Consider the following 22,689-nt stretch of genomic DNA (forward strand, 5'->3'; position numbering starts at 1 on the left):
ACTGACTAGCCCAATACCCCACAGCATTTGGGTAGGGTCACAAGTAGAGAGAGGCAAATCACAGAATGCAGTGGGCCAGGCTGTATGCACTGTCTGGGTAGCCCACAGGGTGTGTGTCCTTGTGTGCCCTCTTACTTTGTTTTTTTTTGTTGTTGTTGTTTGTTTGTTTTTTACCCCAAAGCAACTAGGAGGTTCCTGAGTTAGTCCATGTGTAATGTACCCACAGTGACCAGCACATAGGAAGATGCCAACAGCCAGGGCTGCGAGGATGTAAGGACACGGGATGGAAAATACCCTGGATGGGAAATAAGCCTAGCCTGCTTGGGGAGGACCCCCAGGTGGAGGGGCAGAGCAGAAATGAAGCTACAAGGAGGTCTGGGGATGGAAAGCCATCAGGCGGCAGGGGTGGGCTGGCAGGTAGGAATAGACCATGGGAAGTGGCACTTCAGGATATATGGGCACGGGGTCCCCAGGTGACTAGATCCAAGCCAGCCTTCATCCTCCCTGTAAGGTGGGAATGGCAAAGAATCCCAGATAGGCAAAGTGTCTACATGAGCCGGGCAGCTTGGCCTGCAGCCCCTGTCCCGTTTCCTTCCCCCTCCTCTGGACCACTCCCTCCTAAGCTGCCATGGAGGGCCATTGGCCCTTTCCTTCAAGCTGTGGAATGTGCTTGGAAATGGACAGGACACACAGAAAGGTGATCCCTCCCCCTTAGGAGGATGCAGATCTGAGACTACCATGCACTCCCATGCCATAGGAACAAGACAGGATTCCCAAGCCGGCTGGCACAGATGAGGAGGTGGATAGGAGGGAACCAGGCTGGCATGAGGCAAGACCTGGCCAGTTGGGAGCACCAGCAAGTGCAGGTGCATTGGTGGCCACTAGCTCAGCTGTCCTCGAGAATGGGGATGGTGTGGCACAGAATCTGGGGACCCCTTCCCATCCCTTCTTACTAGACTCATAACCAGGGGGCCTGCTCTTCTCTTCAGGGTGGTCCAGCTTGGCACAGGTCTGCTTTTCTCTGTGTCTGTTAACCCTCCTTAAGGGCCTGATGAACAGTGAATAGCCAGGCATAGATACCTTGCAGGGAACAGAGATCTCTCCCTTAGCAATCCAGGCTGGCTGTGGATTCAGGGCCATGCAGATGTGCCTGGGTCTACAGGTGTCTATACAAGCAGGACTCAAGTGTGTGTGGCATGGGTGTATATTTGGTAGTGTTTGTATGTGTGCACATATGCACACAAGCATACTCTGTAGCACAGTCTATGCAGTGTGACATGGGGACATGTGCATTTTGCACACAGTACCATGTGTACAGAATGTATGCACATCATGAGCGCTGTGTCTGGAATATGTTCATGTGAGGATCAAGTAGGTTTGGATGTGTACATGTGTGTGAGAGAATATATTTGTAGCACCCACTCAGCATAATAGCAGAGCACCCCAGGTGGTCCCAGAGTCATGGTTGTTTGTATTTGAATGTAACAGAAGTATAAAGGCATTTTGAAGGCAGCTAGGAGCCCTACTGATAGATACCTATTATTAGCTTCAGTGAAAAATCCTGGCCTGCCTTTGAGGTCAGCTTGCTGGGAGTTTCTAGAAAGAGACTGATTCTTGCCTTGAAAAGGTCAACATTCATTCCCACAGGCCAGGCTGCTGCTGATGGTGACCCTGGACAGGGCATCAGGGCCCTGCACATTGCTGTAGCCTTGGACCTCAGGGGTCTCCCTGTGGGATTCAGGAGGTGGTAAGTCATGCTATCCTGCTGGCCTGCTTGTCTCAGACTATCATCCAAGGAGGGACTTTTCACAGGAAGCCCCAGCAACTTAACACAGCACCTCCAGCCTGCCCATGGCCTTCGCAGCTCTCCAGAAACCCATAGAAGCCCAAGGAACAGCTAGCTCATATAAACATGCACACCAAGGGCTCTAATGTCTGGAGGTTGGGCCTAGAGCCTGGCCTGGCTACGTCCTTTGATGATGTCCAGCAGGGTCCTCCTGTGTGCTGGATGCTGGTGGGGGCTGGGGATCCATGGGGGCGCACAGCTGTACTGGAGGCCTACCTTTAGGTTTTAGGGGCCTGTAGAGGAGACTGATCTTAATTTTTGCTCCCTTGGATCCTTAGCAATGTCCAAGGTCACAAGTTACAGACACTAGTTGTGTGACCTCTGCTGGTCCTTTGCCTGTTTCCTCATCTCCAAAGGGAGATCATGATGCTGGACTCAAGGAGGTAATGAAGATGGAGCAGGAGGTTGCTACAGGGTACACATTGGTGTGGCTGGCCTCCCTGACTGCTGTACACCATGTCCCCTCTTACTCTCCCCAAGTATACCCTGCAGGCAGTTCTGCATCTCCAAGGGCAGGTAGGAAGGCTGTGGGGTATCCTGGTACAGGAGGAGAAGTTTCCCTCAGTTTCCAGTACTGAATACTTCCCCGGGAGCCATGGAACCTTCCTTGGTGTGTGAAAGGCCACTGTAGTGGCTGAGATCACATTGTTCCCTCAGCTCACTTGTGCATGCTGTCCTTAAGGAGTCAATTCCATGATGAGATGTCTAGGTCCCAAAGGACAGGCAGGAGCTGGTGTCCTGGAGTGACTGCCCTGATCCCTCCCACTGTCTTCTAGTTGGAGAATGCTTATATATGGGGCAATAGCCAGCTAGGGACCAATGTGGTTTGCTGGTGAGGGCCTTACTAGCCTATTGTGAAAGGAAACTGTGACATCAGAGACTCCAGTCACCATGTGAAGCCCTTGTGTCTTGGATAAGCAGTTCTGCTGGTGGCCAAGAGGTGTTCTGGGGACCTGATAAGATCTCAAAGCCAAGAAAGCCATTCGCTCTGAGGAAAAAAGCAGGTCCCCCCCCAAGAGCTCAGCCCCCCCCCCCCCCGAGCCTGCTCTTTCACTTGGGGTAATAGGTGAGATTCATAGAGACCTGCTGTGGTCTCTACTTCTGTGCTCAGCAGATTTCTAGTGGCTCCCAGAGGCTGTATGGTCTCTAATTGGCCTATGATCTCTGGAGGGAAAACCATGGGTCTTCTCAGTGACCACCGTGGTCTTGGAGCAGGAAGACAGGCAGGTACAGTCTTTGTGGCAAGATGGATCTTGGCAGAGAAGGAAGGCAGGCCTGAAGAGCTCTCTCTCTTTCTCTCTCTCTCTCTCTCTTCCTTTCTCTCTCCCTCCCTCCCTCCCTCTCTCATTCCCTGTCCCCTCTCTCTGTCCCTCTCCCCCTTTCTCTGTTTCTCTCTGTGTGTCTTTCTCTTCATTTTTTCTCATCTCTTGATCCTGTTTCCCTTTTCTGTCCTTCCTGTCTCTCAGTTTTCCCCTCCCTCCTCTATCCTCTCTTCCTCCCTCCCTCCCTTTCCCTCTCCCTTCCTTCTTTCCACTACAGTCTAATGTCACAACAGTTCAACTTAAAACGTTTTAACTTATGGTTGTATGAAATCATCCACCCAGCAGAAATCAAATGTTGCATTTTGAGTTTTGGCCTTTTCCTGGACTGGCAATGTGCAGTTCCCCCATGCTGGACAGAGACATTGGGTCATACATAGCTCTTGGGTAGCCGTAGCCACTGGGGAAGCAGCCTATACTCTGTAATACACTATTTTGCTAAAGAGGCCTGGAGATCAGGTGTATTAAATGCACTTTCAACTAAGATACTTACAGGGTAAGATGGGTTTACCAGAAGATGTAGTGACACTGTAAGTCTTGGGAATCTCTAATGTGGTACCAGGGTCTTCCATGCACCAAGACTGTTCTCTCTAGGGACGTGCCAGGACAATGCCAACAGGCCCTCCTTGATGAGGTGCATGTGTAACTGCACACTTTGCTCTGAGGCTTCTGGCTGCATGTTTAAGTTACTGTGATTCCCACATGACCCAGGGCCTTCCTAGGTGCAGTGAGACATGAACCGCTGTGTGAGTGTGCAGGGAGTTAGAGCATTGCTTTTGGGGAGGAGGGTAAGGAGCCCTTGCTTAGCCTCTGAAGTCCAGAGAGAAGCCAGGGTTGAGCTGTGAGAACCAGCACTGCAAGACCTCTCCCCATGACTGTGAGCAGAGTAGAGCCCCAATCTCTAAGAGCTTGTGGTCTCCAGGGCACCAAAGTTTCCCAGGATGGACCAGGTTCCCTGGCCCCTGCTAGAAGCAGAAATCCCACTGAGTGTTGGGTTAGAGCAGGAACCTTGGGAACCTGGGGACTTAGAGAAAGTTGGAGGACCAAGGCCAGGCTGAGAACTCAACCCCCTCTGAACGAGCCCAGTGGGACCTAAGAGCTCCCAGAGTTGGGCTCCTGAGGAAGTCATTTACTAGGTGAATGAAGAGGTTAGTAAGTGCCACACAGCTTGTGTCAGCTGCCCACACAGACAGCGAGATGGTCCCCTATCCAGAGCTGGACAGGCCCTCTAGGATGGGGCTGTGGGATCAGTTACTCCTGAAGTTCTAATAGGCCCCTGCACATTTATCCAGGTCAGGGGGTCCCAGGGGTCTGTCAGCACTCCACAGTCATCTCCCTGGCTGGTGTCTGGGGCCAGGCCCTGGAGGGAGTAGAGCATGAGGGGCCAGTGCAGGTAAAGCCACACCTCCCTTGTGTCTTGGTGTTGGGCCCTTTATTGTCCCTGATGTGGAGTTCTGAGCTCTGACCCTCTGGCTCTGTGTCACATGCACACCCTGTGGACTTACTCCTGAGAAAAGTGGGAAACTCCAACCAGCTGACACTCAGGGTAAGAGTAGGTATGTGGCCCACTGGACTTGAGCATCAAGGTTCTTCCCTCTCAGGGTCTTGTGTTTATTTAGTATTTGTAATTTAACCTTTTTAACATGCTTTTAAGTTGAAAAGGGTTCCCTTTTATTGCCTGGGTTGACTCTGAACTCCAGAACTTAAATAATCCTCCTGCCTCAGCTTCCCAAGAGGCTAGGGCTGTAGGCATGTACCAAAATGCCCTCACATTAAAAAAAAATTAAATAAAATCACTTTATTCTAATTAACTCACAAACAAAAGCAACACAGCATTAGTTTAAGGAAACCACTCAAACACTTTCCCAGTCCGGTGCTCAATGCATCTTCATGAACTTCTCTGTGGTCAGAAGGGCCATTGTGAAGCCAGGGAGCTTTGCTTAGGGTTTTACACTTTCACTATCAATTACATTTTTATTCATTTATCTACCACAGAAAAAAAAAATTATGGTGGAGTTGAAACTAGAAAAAAATGGACGTTGCCCCTTTTCCAGGACTCACGTGTCCGTTTGCCTGAATTCTTTTCCTTATCATGTAACAGTACCATCTCTTGGTCTTCTTTCTAAATGTTTTACTGTACCTACACTTAACAGCTGTTTGTACACACACACACACACACACACACACACACACACACACACACTATAGGATAGCGTTCCCATATGAGGGAGAACATTCGTTTGTGTTTTCTGAGTTTAGGTCACCTCACTTAATATTATACTTTCCATGTCCATCCATTTTCCTACATATTTCATGATTTCACTGTTTTTACAGCTGAATAATATTTATTTTGTATATGTACCGCATTTTCATTATCTACTTCTGCTGATGTCCAGATTGGTTCATTTCCTTGCCACGATAACTAGACCAGCAATAAGTATGGATGCACATGCAAAAAAAAACTATCAGCAGAGCACACAGGCAGCTCACAGAACAAGAGAAAGAAGATGCCTGCCAGTGATACTTCAAACAAGGAACTAATATCCATAATTTACAAAGAACTTCAAGCATGTAAACACCAAGGAACTGAAACTACCGATCAACAAATAATAGTAAATAATAATAACAAATAATAATAAAATAAAGACTTTCCAAAAGAAGAAACACGAACGACCATTACTATTTTAAGAAGTGTTCGACATCTCCAGCCATCAGAGAAATATATTGAAACAGCTTTGAGTTACCACGTCACCCCAGTCAGAATGGCCATCGTTAAGAAATCTGACAGCAAATGTTGGAGAGGATGTGAGGAAGGAGGAACTCTTTCACCGATGGTGGGAGTGCAAATTAATACAGCCATTATGGAAATCAGTCTGGTGGTTCCTCAGAAAGATGAAAAGAATTCCCATGTGAGCCAGCTAGTCCATTCCTGGGGCATGTACCCAAAGAACTCCATCTCCTACCACAGAGATATTTGCACATCTTTTTTATTTTTAGCAATTTTTCTTTCTTTACTTTTTAAATTAGTTTTTTGTTAAATGTTGAACATTTTACCCTCCCCATTTCTCTCTCTCTCTCTCTCTCTCTCTCTCTCTCTCTCTCTCTCTCTGTATCCCTTCAACAAGCTCCTCCGACTTTCACACCTTTTTGTGTGACTCGCAGAGTTTATAAGCATCAGTCAGGTTTATTCACTGGAGCACGGGCAGCTTACCAGTGGTCACAACAGTGAAGAGAATGTGGGGACAAGTTCTCTGTTAGATATGGGTCCGTAAGTACTTTGTCCCAGCCCATAGCTTGTCTTTCATTCCCTTAGTGTCACTCACAGCACAGAAGTCTGAAACTTGGGTGGGTTTGTCGGAGTTCCTGTGGCCGTCATGTGTAGCTCTAGCCCAGTGCAGGGTCATGAAGATCCTCCCTTGTTTTCTTCTGAAGGTCTCAGAGTGTCGCATCACAGCCTGGGCTACATTTTAAGTCAGTTGTTGTGTCGAGTGACTGACCACCCCCACGACACTGAAAGAATTCCCTTTCTGGGTTAAGTTCTCGCTGCTCTGTGTAGGCAACCTGCCAGCCACGTGTGGTGTGTCTGCTTCAGGACTCTGGGCCTCCCAATGACTAGCTTTATCGTAAGTTCTAAAATCAGATAGTATGAGTTCAAGTTTATTCTTTTAACGTTCTTTAGGCCATTCTACACCTGTTACTTTTCCATATACATTTCAGAATGTGCTTATGTATGCTTACCTGGAAAAAAAAATGTAGGATTTTTCTAAGAATTACATGAAGCCTACAGATCAGTTTGGGGGCAGATACCATCCCAGCTCTGTCCATGGATGTGGTGTAGCATTGAAATTTTCCTTAATTTTTTTTCTGTCAATGCTTTGTAGTTTCATTATGCAAGTCTTGCATGCCTTCTTAGACTTCTAAGAATCTCATTTTGGGAATAAATAAATGGAAAGCTTTACAAATTTCAGTTTCTGTCTATCCATTAGTAGTCCACAGAAATGGTATTGATTTGTATCTGCTTACTTGTTCTGTGAGACTTTGCCATATTTCTTTTTTATTTATTATCTTTATTTTATGTATATGAGTGTATTGCCTGCATGTATATAAGTACACCCATGTCATGCAATGCCCAAGGAGGTCAGAAGGTGTTGGATTCCCTGGAACTGAAGTTATGGATGGCTGTTAGTCACCATGTGGGTGCTGGGAATCGAACCTGGGTCCTCTGCAAGAGCAGTCAGTGCCCTTAACCGTTGAGCCACCTCTCCAGCCATACTCCATACCAGGTCCTATGAATGCTTTTGGGCATGCTGTGGGTTCTTCAGTCTTGGCCATTTACAAATAGGGACAGGTTCACTACTCCCTTGTGGTCTGTGTGTCTTCTCTGTGTGTATTTCTGTTTCTTAACTTGCTGCATTGGCTGACAAAAGTTGAATGATGAAAGTAGATATCATAGGCCTGCTCTGGGCTCCACAAAAGGCAATTGGTCTTTTATCATTAAGTACAATACTGTAAATGTATCTCCATCAGGTTCAGATGGAGAAGAAATTTTTTCTGTATCAGTTGATGTGATGTGTGGGTTCTGCTAATTGTGGACTGCATTCATTGAGGTTTTGGTTTGGTTTGATTTGGTGTTTTGAGATGAGGAACAAGATCTCCCTGTAACCCCAGCTGGTCTGGAACGCACTATGTAGACGAGGCTGGCCTCAACCTCACAGAGATCCTCCTGTCTCTGCTTCCCAAGTTCTGGAATTAAAGCCGTGACTCACTGGCATTCACTGAGCTTTGAGCACTGAGCCAGGCTTCCATGGTGAGAGGAGCCCCGTTTGGCTTTGGCATACCATTCTTCCTGTATATTGTTGAGTTTAACTTGCTATTATTTTGTTGAGGATTTTCGCATCTTTATGCATGAGGTGCATTGGCTGTAGTTTCCTTTTCACGTACTGTTTGTCAGGTTTTTGTAGCAGAGTGACACCACCCTCATAGAATGAAGGTGTTCTTGCTTTTCTGTACCTAGAAAACTATATGCAAACTCGGTGTGCTTATATTTTAAGAATGTAGAAGAATTTACCATATTTCTTTTCTTTTTAAAGTTTTTGTGTATTTTTATTTTATGTACTTTATTTTATTTTGTATATGAATGTTTTGCCTGCATGTATGTAAGTGTACCATGTGTGTGCCTGCTTCCCAATGAGGTCAAAAGTGGGCATTGGATCCTTGGAACTGAAATAAGGATGGGTGTTAGCCATCATGTAGGTGCTGGAAACCGAACCTAGACCCTCTGGAAGAGCAGTAAATGCTCCTTGGCCACTGAGCCATCACTCCAGCCCCAAATTTACCGTATTTCCTAGTGAGATGTTCTTTAAGCTTTAGGTCCCATAAAACCTGGGCTCAGCCCTGTTGGGACCTTGGGGAGGACTGCTTTCCACAATCAGAGGTTTCAAACTGCTGTTTCTGAGAGAATGCTATGCAGGAGCCAGGAGCTGCAGATTCAGATAGGCAAGCCCCTTCAGCCTTGGGGAGCTAGCAGAGCCCTGGCTGACTCACAGTGGAGTGGCAATCTGGGCAGGACTTCGGATGGTCCTGAACCACGACTGGCTGTGTGACCAAGGAAATCACTCAGCCTCACTGAATCTCAAATGTGCCAATAGAAAAAAGAAAATGACAACTATTTTTCCCAGAGTGCTGATACAAAATGAAAGTGTGCTCTGAGACCAGAGAGCTCTCCTGGAGACAGAATGAGGGGGCATCAAATGATTTTAAGGCTGACAAGGTACAGGAAGGAGGTGAGCAGATCAGGGACTGACTGACAGCTGAGGGGAGGAGAGCACTGCCTCCTGTGTAGTGGCCTCTACTCACAGGGACTCTCACCATCCAGGCCGTCTCAGCCCCCTAAGGGTGGGGGGGGGCAGCATGGCATGTGTTCATGCCTTCAACCTGTGCTAGGGCCCTACCCTGGACTGGGTATCTTAGAGGTGAGGAAACCAGGGCTCAGAGAGGCTAGGAACACACTTGTTCTCCAAGGTGACATAACTTGGGGCAGAATTGGGAGGGAGCCCAGGTGTTTGGGGCAGACTGTGCTTCCCCACTGTCCATAGTGAGCAGAACAGTTTGGACTAAGTTCAAGAGGAAGAGACAAATGGTCTACCTGCAAGGCGTGTGGGTCTGTACCTAGGGCCCTGGACCCAAAGCCAGGTTGCCAAGGTGTGCTGCTCTGCTCAGCCACTTACCCAGGTGGGAAAAGTGAGGAACACATCTTCACTTCGGAGCTTCTGTGACGTGAGGATGATGCTGCAGACTCCTCCCAGTCGGGTTGTAAAGATTAAGTGAGTCCATGCTCTCAGTCCCTTAATACAATTGCTCAGAACCATGCCTGGCACACAAACATGGGACACCATGTGTGAAAACCTGGGCTGTACTTTGTACACTGTGAAGTCACTCACTTGAAGAAGGATGATGTGAAATGAGATGTTGGTGGAAGTTCAGAGTGTCTCAGACTACTCTTGGGGGTGGGTGCACGGGGCCTGAGCATGGGGAAGGGACCTGCCTAGTGTCTCACAGCCCTGAGTCCCATAGATCAGGCCTTGCTAACAGCTTCCCTCTCCCTCACTGAACAGTACAAGGTCTGGTACTCCTAGGGGAAAGACGGAAGGTGACACAAGATACGGAAGTAAATCCAGGAGCAGGAGGTGGGTGTCTTTTCTCCCGAGTTCCATTCCTGGGTCAAGGCAGCTCTCTAGAACCTGCAGGGGAAGGCGAAGACCTTGGCATCTGCCGTATCTTCCACTGGGGGTCTGGCACATACGGCTTGCATGCACCAGTGTTTTGCTGGTGGCCCCTGCACCCTGCACTGTCGCATAGGATGGCTCAAGCCCTAAGGTATGAGATCACTGGTGTGGAGCGGCCTTCCTGTGACGCTTAGGGTTCTGGCGCCACCGTGTGGTCAACTAGAGGAAGCTACCTGCACAAGAGGTTGGAGATCAGTCAGCTAGCTGCATCTTAGCAGGGCCACCCCCAGAGGGCTGGACTCCACATACAGGACTGAATGGAAGGGGAGGAAAGGACCCGCTCAGGGGATCAAAGGAAAGGTGCGGTGGTGCCCTCACCACCCCGAAGCTTGTTTCCCTGAAGTTCCTGGAACTCGGAGGAAGGCATGCTCCAGGGCAACCAGGGGAAGGACACAGCATCCCGACACCCCTGAGAATGGCAGGATCAGTGTCCCCAAGAGTTCCCATGGCCTTTGGACATGAGGGTAGACACCTGGCACATGCCAAGGAGGGACAGGCCAGGGCAAGGAGCCAGAGAGCTCAGTTGTAGCCTTGCATTCCCAGAATACTGGAGACAAGTCAGCTCACACTGTGGCCTTGGTGGGTCCTGGTTTATAAAGTAGACTGGTCTACTAGGTCTGTGTCCATATCTAATTTGTTACAAGTCAGCAAGAATCTCTTGGTTGTGGGCTGGTGATTAAGACTAAAGGACAGACAAGAGAGTAGCCAGCTGGCCATGATGCAGCATACCTGTAATCCCAGCACTAGGGAGGTGGAGGCAGGAGGACCAGCAGTTCAAGGTTATTCTTGGCTATGTAGCAAGTCCAAGGGCAGTCTAAGCTATATAAGGCTCTGTTTCAAAAAACAAAATAATTATATAATATACAAAAATGTGGGAGGGGGGACATTTGTTTTGCGGTCTAGGTGTAAGTTCCAAGATTCACTCCATTTCTCACTTCGTTCTTATTTCAAGAGCAGAGGCTCTGGGTACTGATGACCAGGAGACATGACATCCAATGTCAGATGCCCCAACTCAGGGGACAGGTCCTGGTTTTTCTCCTAACAGTCCCCTGGTGGTGGGGGGGGGTCTTCCTGTACCCTGAAACTCTGTCACAGGAGAGGGCTAGACCAGGGACTAGGTGGACCTGAGTGCTGGTGGTATGTTGTCTTAGTTCTGCCAGTCATTGCTGCAACAGCTGGACCACTTATGAGGGTAGAGAGGCAGAGTCTGTAGTCTGAGAGTGTACCTCAGAGAGTGTGGACATGTGGTCTGTCCTGCATATGGGTCAGTGGCATGTGGGTAGAGCTTAGCTTGGGTCACATACCACTTCTGATTGGTGAGATCTACAGTACAGATGGACAGCTGCCCTGCTTTCTCAAGCCATCCCCTCCCATGCTTAGGAAGACCATCCCCACCCCATTCCTATCCCAAGTGGTCCTCTTCTCAGACCCCCCCAACACTGACCCTTCATTCCTCACGTCCGTTCCTTAATTCCTTTCGTCTCTGTGTCTGTTTTTCTCTCTCCCTCTTTCTCCCTTTCCCCCGAGTCTCTCTCCCTTCCCTGGTTCAGTGGAGGCCTACTGTGGCTGGTGCATCCAGTCAAAGTTTACATCTATGGGTGTGTGTCCTGTAGGTCTTGGAGTTTTCATCCATCAGGGGTCTAGTACACAACTGGTACTTTGGAGTGTGGCACACCATTTTGCATCTGGTGGGAGTTAAAATTTACAGTTTTAAATTCTGCTACAAACATGCTTTCCAGTCTGGCCTTTAAAGCCCAGGTTTCCATCTGTGCTGGCTCAGGTGACCTGTCCTCAGTGCTGTGGTGACAGATCCCTGTCAGCAATCCCTGCATTTTACACCTTTGTCTCCAGCATGGCTAGGGTCTACTTTAAAGATGTGAGCCATGGCCTGCCTGGAGTCCCCAGCCCTGGAGAGCAGGCATTCCCAGTGTGCACTTGTCCCTCCACAGGTGTTCAATGTATGCCTTGCAGTGCACCAGACACTGCAACAGGGATATAACAGGGCCATCAACAAGGTTGCTGCAAATGCAGGGCTGCTATGCTCCAGGGAAAGGTAGAAAAGACAGAAAAGGAAGAGGGCTGAGGTTACAGGAAGGATGTTGAGATGTTGGAGAGGAGGCAGAGCCCTGATCCCTGAGGTGGGGTGGGGATTATTCTGGCTGATGAGAAGCCAGCTGGCAGAAAAGAGAGGCTAGGCTGCACTCTAGAGTCTTCCAAGAGCACTCTGGCTGCTGTGTGAAGAGAGGTTCTTACGGGGCAGGAGTGGGCAGCGTGGGCCAGTGAGGAGGTGCCCGTGTTGATGTGGTGGAGAGAACAGAGAGGACCGTCCAGCAGCTTCAAGTGGGCACTTGGAAATGCTCAAGGGCAGTTAGGCCTTGATAGGGATGTCAGCCACGTCCTGTCTTTATGGTTCGGGTTCAGAAATGTGTATCACTGTTTATGGTCCCTTTTCCTGATCCTGACTAGTCCTGCAAAGCTGTCCTTCTGACCATTGTGTTTTAATGGGGACCCCACCAAGGCAGGCCCACCCACGTTCCTACCATCCCTCTATTCTCGGCCCCACCCACACCTCAGGCCCCACAAGCATCCTGACTCTGGCCTGCCTTTGAAGGCTAAGGGCTGGATTTAGATGATCCACTAATTCCATCTCTTGCCTGGGGGCTTAGAGACATACTTGCAGAAACCTCATATGACAGCGAGGGTTACACAGGGAGAGTATCCACTATAAGCTCACTAACAGCCCCGCCCACCCCGTGAAGAGGAGGGACAGGCACTCAGAGCTGACCTCACACTTCCTAGGTCTGAACTGCAAGCTCAGCCTCTCCATCTACACCTGCTTCCACGGGCCTTTGTTACTCTCCAAGGAACCTGAGTGTCATTCTGAAAAAGAGATGAATAGATTTGTGACGTCCCAGGGCCAGAGGATCCCTTTTGGGCTCCAGGTCTCCTTTGTGTCCAGGGGAACATGCAGGCCTTGATGACCAATGGCCTGAGGTAGACTTTTCTGTGGGAGGCTGTTCCAGTGGGGAGGCCCAGCTTTCCCTATAGAACTATGATTGCCTCTTCACCACGTGGGTGTGGCTAGCCAGTGATTGGCACTTGGGGGCATCACAAGTGTCAGTTTCTTTCCTCTCCAGAGTAACAGCCACCTCAGTGCCTTCCTTCCTCCACCTTGACAGTGAACCCTAGGAAACTTGCCTGCCCCTGGGCTCACCTGAGGGGCTCAGCTGGCAAGTCTGGAAATCACTCGGGCAATGCTCTCATTTCATAGATGGAGGTCAGGGTAGAGAGGACTTGCCTGGGGTCCCTCACCAGGTCAGTGCTCTCCTGCCACCAGATGCCACCCTCAGCCTTGTGTCCTTCCCAGCCCTCTGGAGACTTCTATGGGAATGGGGATGCCGAAGGAAGGGCTGGGCTTTGGGCTTTAGGGGGCTGGCTGAGGTCCTTTTGCAGCCCCCACCCCACCCACGCTTTTGTTCTGTCCTGTGTTTCCCCACAGGTACATCCGCACCATGTATCTGGGGATTCAGAGCCAGCGGCAGAAGGAACACCAGCGCCGTTTCTACTGGGCTATGATGTATGAATATGCAGATGTCAACATGCTGCGCCTCCTGGAGACCTTTCTGGAGAGCGCCCCCCAACTGGTGCTACAGCTCTGCATTATGATCCAGAGGAATAGTGCGGAGACACTGCCCTGTGAGTGCCCGGCTCACCCCACCCCATGCTGAATCCTCCTCATTCACCTACAGGAGCCTAGTGGGTCCTGCCCGCTGGCCCAGCCTCACCCCCATACTGAACCCTCATTTACTTACATGAACCTAGTGGGTCCTGTCCCCGAGTCCTTGGGATATCCAGACCCATCAGGGGCACAGACATTTTCCTAACACCCTGCCTCACCCAGACACTTAGAAGAGCAGGGCTTCCCCGAACACAGAGGCAGCAGAGCCAGCCTAGGCCCAGTAGATCAGAACTGATTCCTCCCAATCAGATGCAAGGCCCTCTTTGCTTTCTGCCGCCCTGAGCCTGATGTTTACACATCTGTGGGATGGGATGCTCAGGCTTAGAGATAGCATGTGACAATAAAACCAGTCAGGTCAGACCTCACTTCTAGTCTGGGACCTTTTAAACAGTGGGTTCTTGCTTCCAGCACATGTGGTGAGTGCGCAGTGGTGAGTGCTCCCTTGAGCGTGTGTGGAGGGACGATGCTCCCCACCTCTGGCAGCTGTGGCCTCAGGTGATCTCCAAGGGGCCTTGGAAGCCCGAAAACACAGTCCAAACATGCAGTCTCTGCCACAAGGGAAGGTTCTTGGGTGCTGGGAAGGCCAAGGTTAGACCGTGCTGGTTGAGGTACAGAGTGGATGGCCAGCCCAGCCTGTGAGTGCTGCAGAGCATAGGACAGAGCGACACGGATGCATCAGCCCAGAAGGGATCTGAGCAAGAGGAAATGGGGGACTTAGCATGGGAAGACTTGGAACGGGTGATTATCAACATGTGAAGGAATGGAGAAGAAGAATATCCCAATGGCAGTGCACACTGTTTTCAATCCAGCAGGGGAGAAACATCCCATCCAGCCGTGGAAAGACTGTCTGTGGGGGTAGTGAGTGTCTCATCACCAGACAAATTCAAGCAGAGAACAGCCAAAGGAACTAGGCTCAGATGTTACCTCCAGGCCCAGAAAGCCTTTTATAATCCCTGGTCATTCAGTTGTTTTTTTACTATAGATCCACTTTCTAATGGACTACAGGCTTTATGCATGAGCTTCCTGACTAGCTGGCCGGGCTTTGCTGGGCTATGGGCTGGCTCCTACCCTCTGTACTGTTAATACTGCAAGTGTTTAGAAAAGTTGCTCACTGTGCATGCCCTAGTGTTTCCCTCCATCTTGCCCCCTGCCATCTCTCCATCATCTAGTCTTCATGAATCAGGGTTAATGATATAATATTCAGCCAGCACGGGGAATTTATGTTGTTCCCACAAATGTGGACTCAAGTGAAATGATAAAACACGTGAGAGTCACAGGGACAACCCTGCAGGGCCTTCCTTAAATCTACTGTCTTGAAAGCTTAAGTACAGATAGAAAGGGAGCAATGGTTTTGACACATTGCATTTAGTGGTAGTGAGTCTTGTGCCTGCAGAGGCTTGGCAGGCATTCTGGGTTGGGGCGGGTTTGGAAAGCAGCCTGGGGTATCAAGAAAGGCAGAGAGCTGCATACACTTCCAATGTGGGGCTATTCATTTCCAAGCAATGTTCCTCATCAGCAAGGTGGGACTAAGACCTATCTTGGGGGTGTTGTGAAGGTCTGTGGAGCCTTGTGAGTGCCTCCACATGGCCTGGCATACTAGCTGGCATGCTGTGAGAGCACACGCTGTTGGGGCCAAGACTGACTGGAGCCACCTTGAGGTTGGGGGGCAGTCAGAGAAAGCCTTTCCAGAGAGCTCCCATTTAGAATGGGTGTTGACAATAAGGGGAGAGGTGTAGAAATGGCCATCCACGCTATGAGAGCAGCATATCCAAAGGCCCTGAGGTAGGAAAAGCCTTCTCTGTGGGAGATGGTGGTGGTCATGACCCAGAAAGTGACTCAGCAGCTAGAACTTGGCAGTGGAGTGTGGTGGAAGGTGGGGCCCACAGGAACAGTCTAGTTGGCCCATATGCTTATGCTGCACATGTTGTAGAAGGATTCTGCAGAAAGCTACATGATCTACTATCTACTTTTCCTGCTCTGCAGGGGGTGTCATAGCTGGGCATGGCAGGATGGAGAGTGGGCCTGGGGTAGATCCAGACCCAGTACTTTGTCACCCTTTCTCACCCAAGGGGTTTTCTGTGCTTCCCCTCTAACACTGGCAGGGGCAGCATGGGGTACTTATTGAACCCTACACTACTAGAGTGAACCTACCTCCTGGTTAAGCCCACACTGAGGTCTTAGCCTACTTACAGGGCTCTGATACCCACTCCCCCTACCACCCCAGCACCACCACCATGGTCAGGCACCTGCCATGGGCCAGAGATGTTAGAAACACGTGCAAAGATACCCTCCAGAAGTTTAGAGTCTGCTGTTCTATTCTTGGTTTTGTTACAGCTTTATGTACAGATTCCTGTGGAATCCAGAGGAGGGATAACTGACTTGTTTCTGAGTCACATTTGAATGGGAGGAAATGATGATGTTTGAACTGGGTCTTTGGGTTGGTAAGGTGTCTCGGTGGTTAAAGGCTCTTTCTGTTCAAACCTGATGATCTGAATTCAATTCCTAGAACCCAAATAAAGGTGGAAGGAGAAAACTGATTCTACAAAGGTGTCCTCTGACCATCACATGCACATCTGCACTCACACATGCATCACATACACACTGATAATAATAAATAAAATGAGATTTTTAAAAATGTAAACTGGGGGCTGGAGAGATGGCTCAGCACTGACTGCTCTTGCAGAGGACTCAGGTTTCATTCCCAGTACCCACATGACGGCTACGAACCGTCCTTAATGGAATCCGACACCGCCTTCTGATCTCTGCAGCATTGCACGACATGGGTGCACTCACAGACATGCAGGCAATACACTCATACACATAAAATAAAAACAATAAATAAAAAATGAAATAAACTGGGCATAGTGGCACACGCCTTTAATCCCAGCATTTGGGAGGCAGAGGCAGGTGGATATTGTGTTTGTCACTGTTTAGCTATAAATAAATCAGAACAGCAGCTTGGGGTTTGTAACTGTTAGTTTAAGATGCACCAATGGCTGGGGCTGGTGAGATGGCTCAGTGGTTAACACTGACTGCTCTTGCAGAGGACCCGAGTTTGAGTCCCAGCACCCACATGGCGGCTAGGAACCATCCTTAACTCCAGTTCCAGGGGAATCCAACACCCTCTTCTGACCTGAGGCATTGCACGACATGGGTGCACTCACAGACATGCAGGCAATACACTCATACACATAAAATAAAAACAATAAATAAAAAATTTTAATGTAAACTGGGTCTTGACAGGTGAGTGGGAACTTGACTGGAGGAAAAAGTTGGGAAGTAGAAGTCCAAGTATCAAGGAGTTCGTAGGCCTGAGATTACCTGGGAGACAGACAAGAAATGTCTCTGGGTCCATCATCAGTTATGAGCTGTTACAGGGAGTGTGTGGGATTTGGTGGTGATGATGATGGTGAGTCCCACAGTGCTCATAAAGACTTTGGGGGAGCTCCACTGTGGACTAGAGTCTAGTCTAAGAAGGCCACATTGGTTGAAAAGATCCACTGAAGTCCCCACAGCAGCTCAGAGAAGGACTGGACAGAAACTCACAAATATCCGATGTTGGAAGCTAGGACCTCAGCAGTAACTGAGATAAGCACTTTCATTTATAGATGAGGAAGTCAGAGCTCAAGGACACAGAGGACTTGTCTAAGGAGACCCACCTTTCGGTGAGCAGTTGACCATTGAATCAAGTGCCTCACATTTCCAATATGGCTCACGTCCCTTGGGACCCAGCTTTGTTGCCCTTCCAACTCTCAGTCAGCTGTGGGCAAGAGTGGAAGTCCCTGGATGGGGTGTGGGCTTGGAATGGGCCTGGGACTGAGGGTAGAGTGATCTGTGTCTCAGAATGAGACCAGATGGCATGCCACAGATCAGCCCTCTCAGGAGACACATCAGAGGCATGCTTTTTAAGAAAGTTCTTATAAGATAATCAAGGCAGACTGTGCTTTGCCTTGTTTTATTCTGTTGCATGTAGCACTGGCTGTCCTGGAACTCACTAGGATCAATTTGACCTTGAACTTGAAGTGCTCTTCTTGCCACTGCTCCTAAATGCTGGGATTACAGACATGTGCCAACATGCCTAGCTGGGCTTTGCTCTTTGAAGTGACACCACAAGGCTTGGCAAGAGCACAGGGACCCTGCATGGAGGTGGGAGATGTGTCTCACAGAAGCATTTGAGCCCATTCTCCTTGTTTACTACATGGGAAGTTGAGGCACAGAGAAGGAAAGACATTACAGAGCAGGGGAAGTATGAACAGAAGGCTCTTCTGCTTTTGGCTGTCCTGGGTCAGCTGTCAGAATTGTCTCATGGCATGTGGGGCATCCTCCAATCACCAAGCCTTGCCCAGGGAATTCCTACCTCCACCTTGCCATCAATAATCATAGATAGGGCCACAAGATGGATTTTTTAAAAAATTTTTATTTATTATTTTTTATTATTTTTATTTTATGTGCATGTGTGTATTGCCTGCATGTAGGTAAGTGCAGCTGTGTCCTGCAATACCTGCAGAGGTCAGAAGAGGCTGCTGGATCCCCTAGGACTGGAGTTACGGACAGTTATTAGCTGCCATGTGGGTGCTGGGATTCAAACCTGGGTCTTCTGCAAGAACAACCAGTGTTCTTAACCACTGAGCCATCTCTCCAGCCCTGCAAGATGGATTTTTTAAAAAAACAAGTAAAGGTATTTGATGTGCAAGCAAGCCTAGAGACCTGAGTTCGATCCCCAGGACCCACCTAAAGGAACTCCACGAAGCTGTCCTCCAACCTGCCTATATGTGCTGTGGCAACTGTGCCCCCATGCACACAAACGCACATCCACACACACAGAAATAAAAGTAAATAATAACCACAGATGACTCCAGCCCAATATATGACAGAATGGAACAGGGAAGACAGAAGAGGCTAAGGAAATACAAACACTGCCTTGAAGCCTTGATTTTCCTTTCAGCAAGCGCTGAGTCTCAGATACAATTGAGCCCTTTCTTTCCATCTTACCTGTCAAGATGCCTTAGTTTCTTTCTTCCAAATTGCACTTGGGAGTTCTGCTCACATCAAAAGCCCTTCCATGGGCTGGGGTGATGGTTCAGTGGGTGAGAGCACTTGCTGCATAAGCATAAGGACCTGAGTTTGAATCCCCAGCACCTGCATAAAAAGCCGGACATGGTCTCTTGTGCCTGTAACCCCGGCACTGTGGGGAATAGAGACAAGAGGATTGTTGGGGCTTGCTGGCCTCCAGCCTAGCTCCAGCTTCCGTGAGACACTCTGTCTTAAGGGAAGAGAGTGGAGAGCGATAGGGCAGGCTAATCACTGTCCTCCTCTGGACTCTGTGAACACACACCACACACACATATAATACCACACATGTGCACACTGTTCTAGTGACTTGAACTTGAGCTTAACGTTGGCTTAACTTTCTGTCAACAACTCTGATGGTATCTGAGCCACTCAGGAAAACAAGTGGTCACTCCCTTTCTGCTGACCTATTAAGCTGAAATGCCTGGTTTTTCTCATAAGCTGTCAGCCCGTGAATCCACCTCTCTTTCCTTGGTAAGGATGCAGAGTCCCACAGCAAGCCTCTCTTTCCCCTGCTCTATGTGGCCAGGCTTCCCATCAGAGGAGGGTGACGTTTCCCTATGCTGGTTCACAGGTGGAAGACTGGGAGTCTGACTCTCAGCTGCTGGATCAGTGGATGCCTTCCTCCTTTCCTCTCTGCTCAAGGGAAGACATTGTGTCTCTCCTCCTGGGGGAGGTTCTTTCTTCTTATGTAAGAAATACTCTCTAAGCCAAGTGTGGTGTTGCATGCCTTTAATCTCAGCACTCAGGAGGCAGAGGCAGGCAGATCTCTGTGAGTTTACATAGCAAGTTCCAGACCAGCTGTGGCTACAGAGAGAACCTGTTTCAAAAAGACCAAAAAAAAAAAAAATTGCTTTCTAGACTTTCCAGTTTGGTTCCTATGGACATTGGCTAAATCCCCTCTAAATTCAGGACAAACAAGATATCTACTTCATTACCTTCGTCCTTTCTCTGTTGCTATAACAAAGCACTGTGACTATAAATTTATAATAGAGATTTATATCTGGAGGCTTAGAGTCCAAGGGCATGGTGCCAGTATCCAGTGAAGGCCTTCTTATGAAGTCATAATTGGTGGAGGGCATCAAACATGGGACAGGTTGCTGTTTCTTCCTCTTATAAAGCTACTCATTTTGTCACAAAGACCCCAGTCTCAGGACCTCATCCAGTCCTAATGTCCCCCAAGGTTCCACCTCCTAATACTATTAATATAAACATTTGAAGACTAAATTTCCAACACATGAACATTCCAGAGACATGTTAAAACTATTCACCCCCTCCCTTTGTTAACCTAGAGTGAAGCTGGTACATGGGAAGTGATAGTGACCTGGTTGTGGGAGCTGAAGGCCATGGGTCTGTGCTCTAGACCAGAGCCAGGAACTTTCCACTTTGTCTCCTCAGAAATAAAAAGCAACATGTGTTATTGAAACAGCCATCTTACTGTGTCCAACAACTGGATGATGATCGGTCACCATGCTGAGTCATGGGTATTTCTGTGCTGTGCTGTCTCACAGGCCTCCAGCGGAGGGGAGCCCTTCTGACTTACCTGCACTGGTCTGTGGGGGGCTATTCCCAGGAAACACGCTAGGATCACAGACAAGTGGCACATAGATCTCAGCTCCCACACTGCCCATTGCATTCTGGGTCTTGGTCACAGGCAGCTGGAGAGAGAGAGAGAGAGAGAGAGAGAGAGAGAGAGAGAGAGAGAGAGAGAGAGAGAGAGAGAGAGAGAGAGAGAGAGAGAGAGAGAGAGAGAGAGAGAGAGAGAGAGAGAGAGAGAGAGAGAGAGAGAGAGAGAGAGAGAGAGAGAGGTTCTGTTGGCCCCTTCCCACTTCCTGAATCTTCACCTGTCACTAGAATGAAGAGACAGTGAAGGCATCCCCTAAGAAGCAGCCAGACACGGCCACTTCCTGTCCCCAGAATGGCCTCTCTCCAACCCCTTTCCTATTCTTTTGAGGTGATGCCCCTGCGGAATCTGCTTGGTGTTTGCCCACAGGAGCCCCCTGGCCCAGTGACTCTAGCTCTCCATCCTTTCTAGCTTCAAATACTCGTTCAAAGTCACAACGAAGCCATTATACTGCTGAACAAAATGCGCGGCCATTTTTAACACATCTACCTTCTTCCCTCCCTTGGGTATGCCTTTCAGCTGAGGTTGCCCCTGACAACTGAGAAGAGGGAGGGACCTAAAGAAAGGGGGGGAAAAAACCCAGGAGAAAGGCAAATGGAATCAATCTCATTATAATTAGTACAGATGAGGAAGATATTTGTGTCTGGATTCTGGGATGGCGTCTCATTGGCTCAGGTTTCCTGAGCCAGCACAGGTGATGAGGGTGGCTTCCTGGGAGAAGAAGCTGTGAGCAGTGAGTTTGTAAACCTGAGCAGCACCTGTGACTGGACCTTCATTTCTTTCCCCAGAAAGTAGTTAATAATCACCTACTGTATGTATGGCATGGCCAGGGACAGATATACCAAGAAACAAAACAGACTAATTGGCCTAGCACAGCCCGTGTCTTGTAGACCAACAAGTGATAAAGAAAGCAAAGATTTCCTTTTCTCTTTTAGCAAATGATGCAAAGCATGAAGAACAGTGGAGCCAGGAAGAAGACAGGAGACGGGCAGCTAAAACTGCAGTTTTCCGAAGAATGGCAAAGGATGCATCATGAGGGCACCAGGCTGCCTTGGAGCCCAGAAGTGCAAAGGGGAAGCATACTAGGAGACAGAGAAAAAGTGTTGTGGTTAGGAGGAACCAGGACCTAAGGCTAAGGGAGCATCCAGTGTCCGAGGTGAAGCAGGAGGCAGAGAGGAGTGGGGTCGCCCCAGCCTGTGTCCCTGGTACCACAGGGCCCTCGAGGGCAGACTGGGAGGAGCCCTGTGCTTGCACAGCTCAAGCTCTGTCATGGGTCTGGTATACATTGAGGCGCTTGTGTCAAGTCCACATAGAGCCAGCACTAGCTGAGGAGCACTGTGGTGAAGTCCACTGGACTGGCCATTGGGAGGGGTGCTGGGCAGATTCTTGGGTCTCCTCTGGGCTTCGCCGTGGGAGTGAGGGTCACAGTGACTCCTGAAGCCCCTCCACATCCAGGCCAGCTCTGAGACTAAGAAGGAGGAAGTAGAGAAGTCTTTGCAAGACAGTAACAATAGTGCTACTCAGCTGTGAGGCCAGGAGTGCACATCAACAGCCACAAAGAATTCTAGGCCTTGGAGCAGTTTCTAGGGAAGACTTCAGTGAAGTGAGCTTTGGAAGAGCTTTTCTACCCTAAAGATTTCAAGGAAAGCCTTGGAATGCCAGGGTAAGGGCTTCCTGCTGCCAAGCACCCTGGGCCAGTCCCTACTTGTCCTATGGGTGGTCTAAAGACTTATCACATAGAAGGTGCTGTGCCCTGTGAGCATTGAGCACAGACCCTGGCCTCAGTGCCTTAGCACCTGCCCCCACTGAGCTGTGGCCCTCAGCAGATCCTTCCATCCTTCCTTCTCAGTGGCCCCGGGCAAAGCACACTCCTATTTTAGGGGCTTGGCGAGGGATAGGTGACACTTCTGCCCCCAGTACAGAAGAAGCACCCCAACAGCAATGGCTGATGTTAACACAGCCATCAAAGGCATGCCCATGTCTTCCAGCCCCGTTCCCTCTGGTGTCAAGGAGGCTTCAGGGGCAAAAATGACCCTCAGCATCCAGTCTCTCTGAGCTGTGTTCCTGCCTCTTCAAAGTCTGGAATACGCTCCTCTGGTCATCTACAGAGGAGAGGAAGGCTTCCCAGTGCTGGGCTCAGGGTACTGCGATGCTCTTTGGAGGCTCTCAGTTTAGTAGGTGCAGACAATAAATAAATAGGGACATGAATATAATTTCAAGAACAGATGGAGTATATGTATATATAGTGTATATATATATATAAAGACAGCATATGCTTTCACGCTGTATAAGCTTTATATATATAT

At 49.1% G+C, this 22,689-nt stretch overlaps 1 protein-coding gene across 1 annotated transcript in view; it reads left to right on the forward strand.

The window, feature by feature from the left end:
• Nucleotides 1-22,689, forward strand: part of Xkr6 (XK related 6) — a 259,903-nt gene that overhangs the window by 223,514 nt on the left and 13,700 nt on the right. The window contains exon 3 of the mRNA XM_008828094.2: nt 13,450-13,646. Coding sequence (XP_008826316.2) covers nt 13,450-13,646 — 197 coding nt within the window. The remainder of the gene's footprint in view (nt 1-13,449; nt 13,647-22,689) is intronic.

The sequence above is a fragment of the Nannospalax galili genome, unplaced genomic scaffold (assembly GCF_000622305.1).
Source record: "Nannospalax galili isolate Female #2095 unplaced genomic scaffold, S.galili_v1.0 scaffold612, whole genome shotgun sequence".
NCBI lineage: Eukaryota > Metazoa > Chordata > Mammalia > Rodentia > Spalacidae > Nannospalax > Nannospalax galili.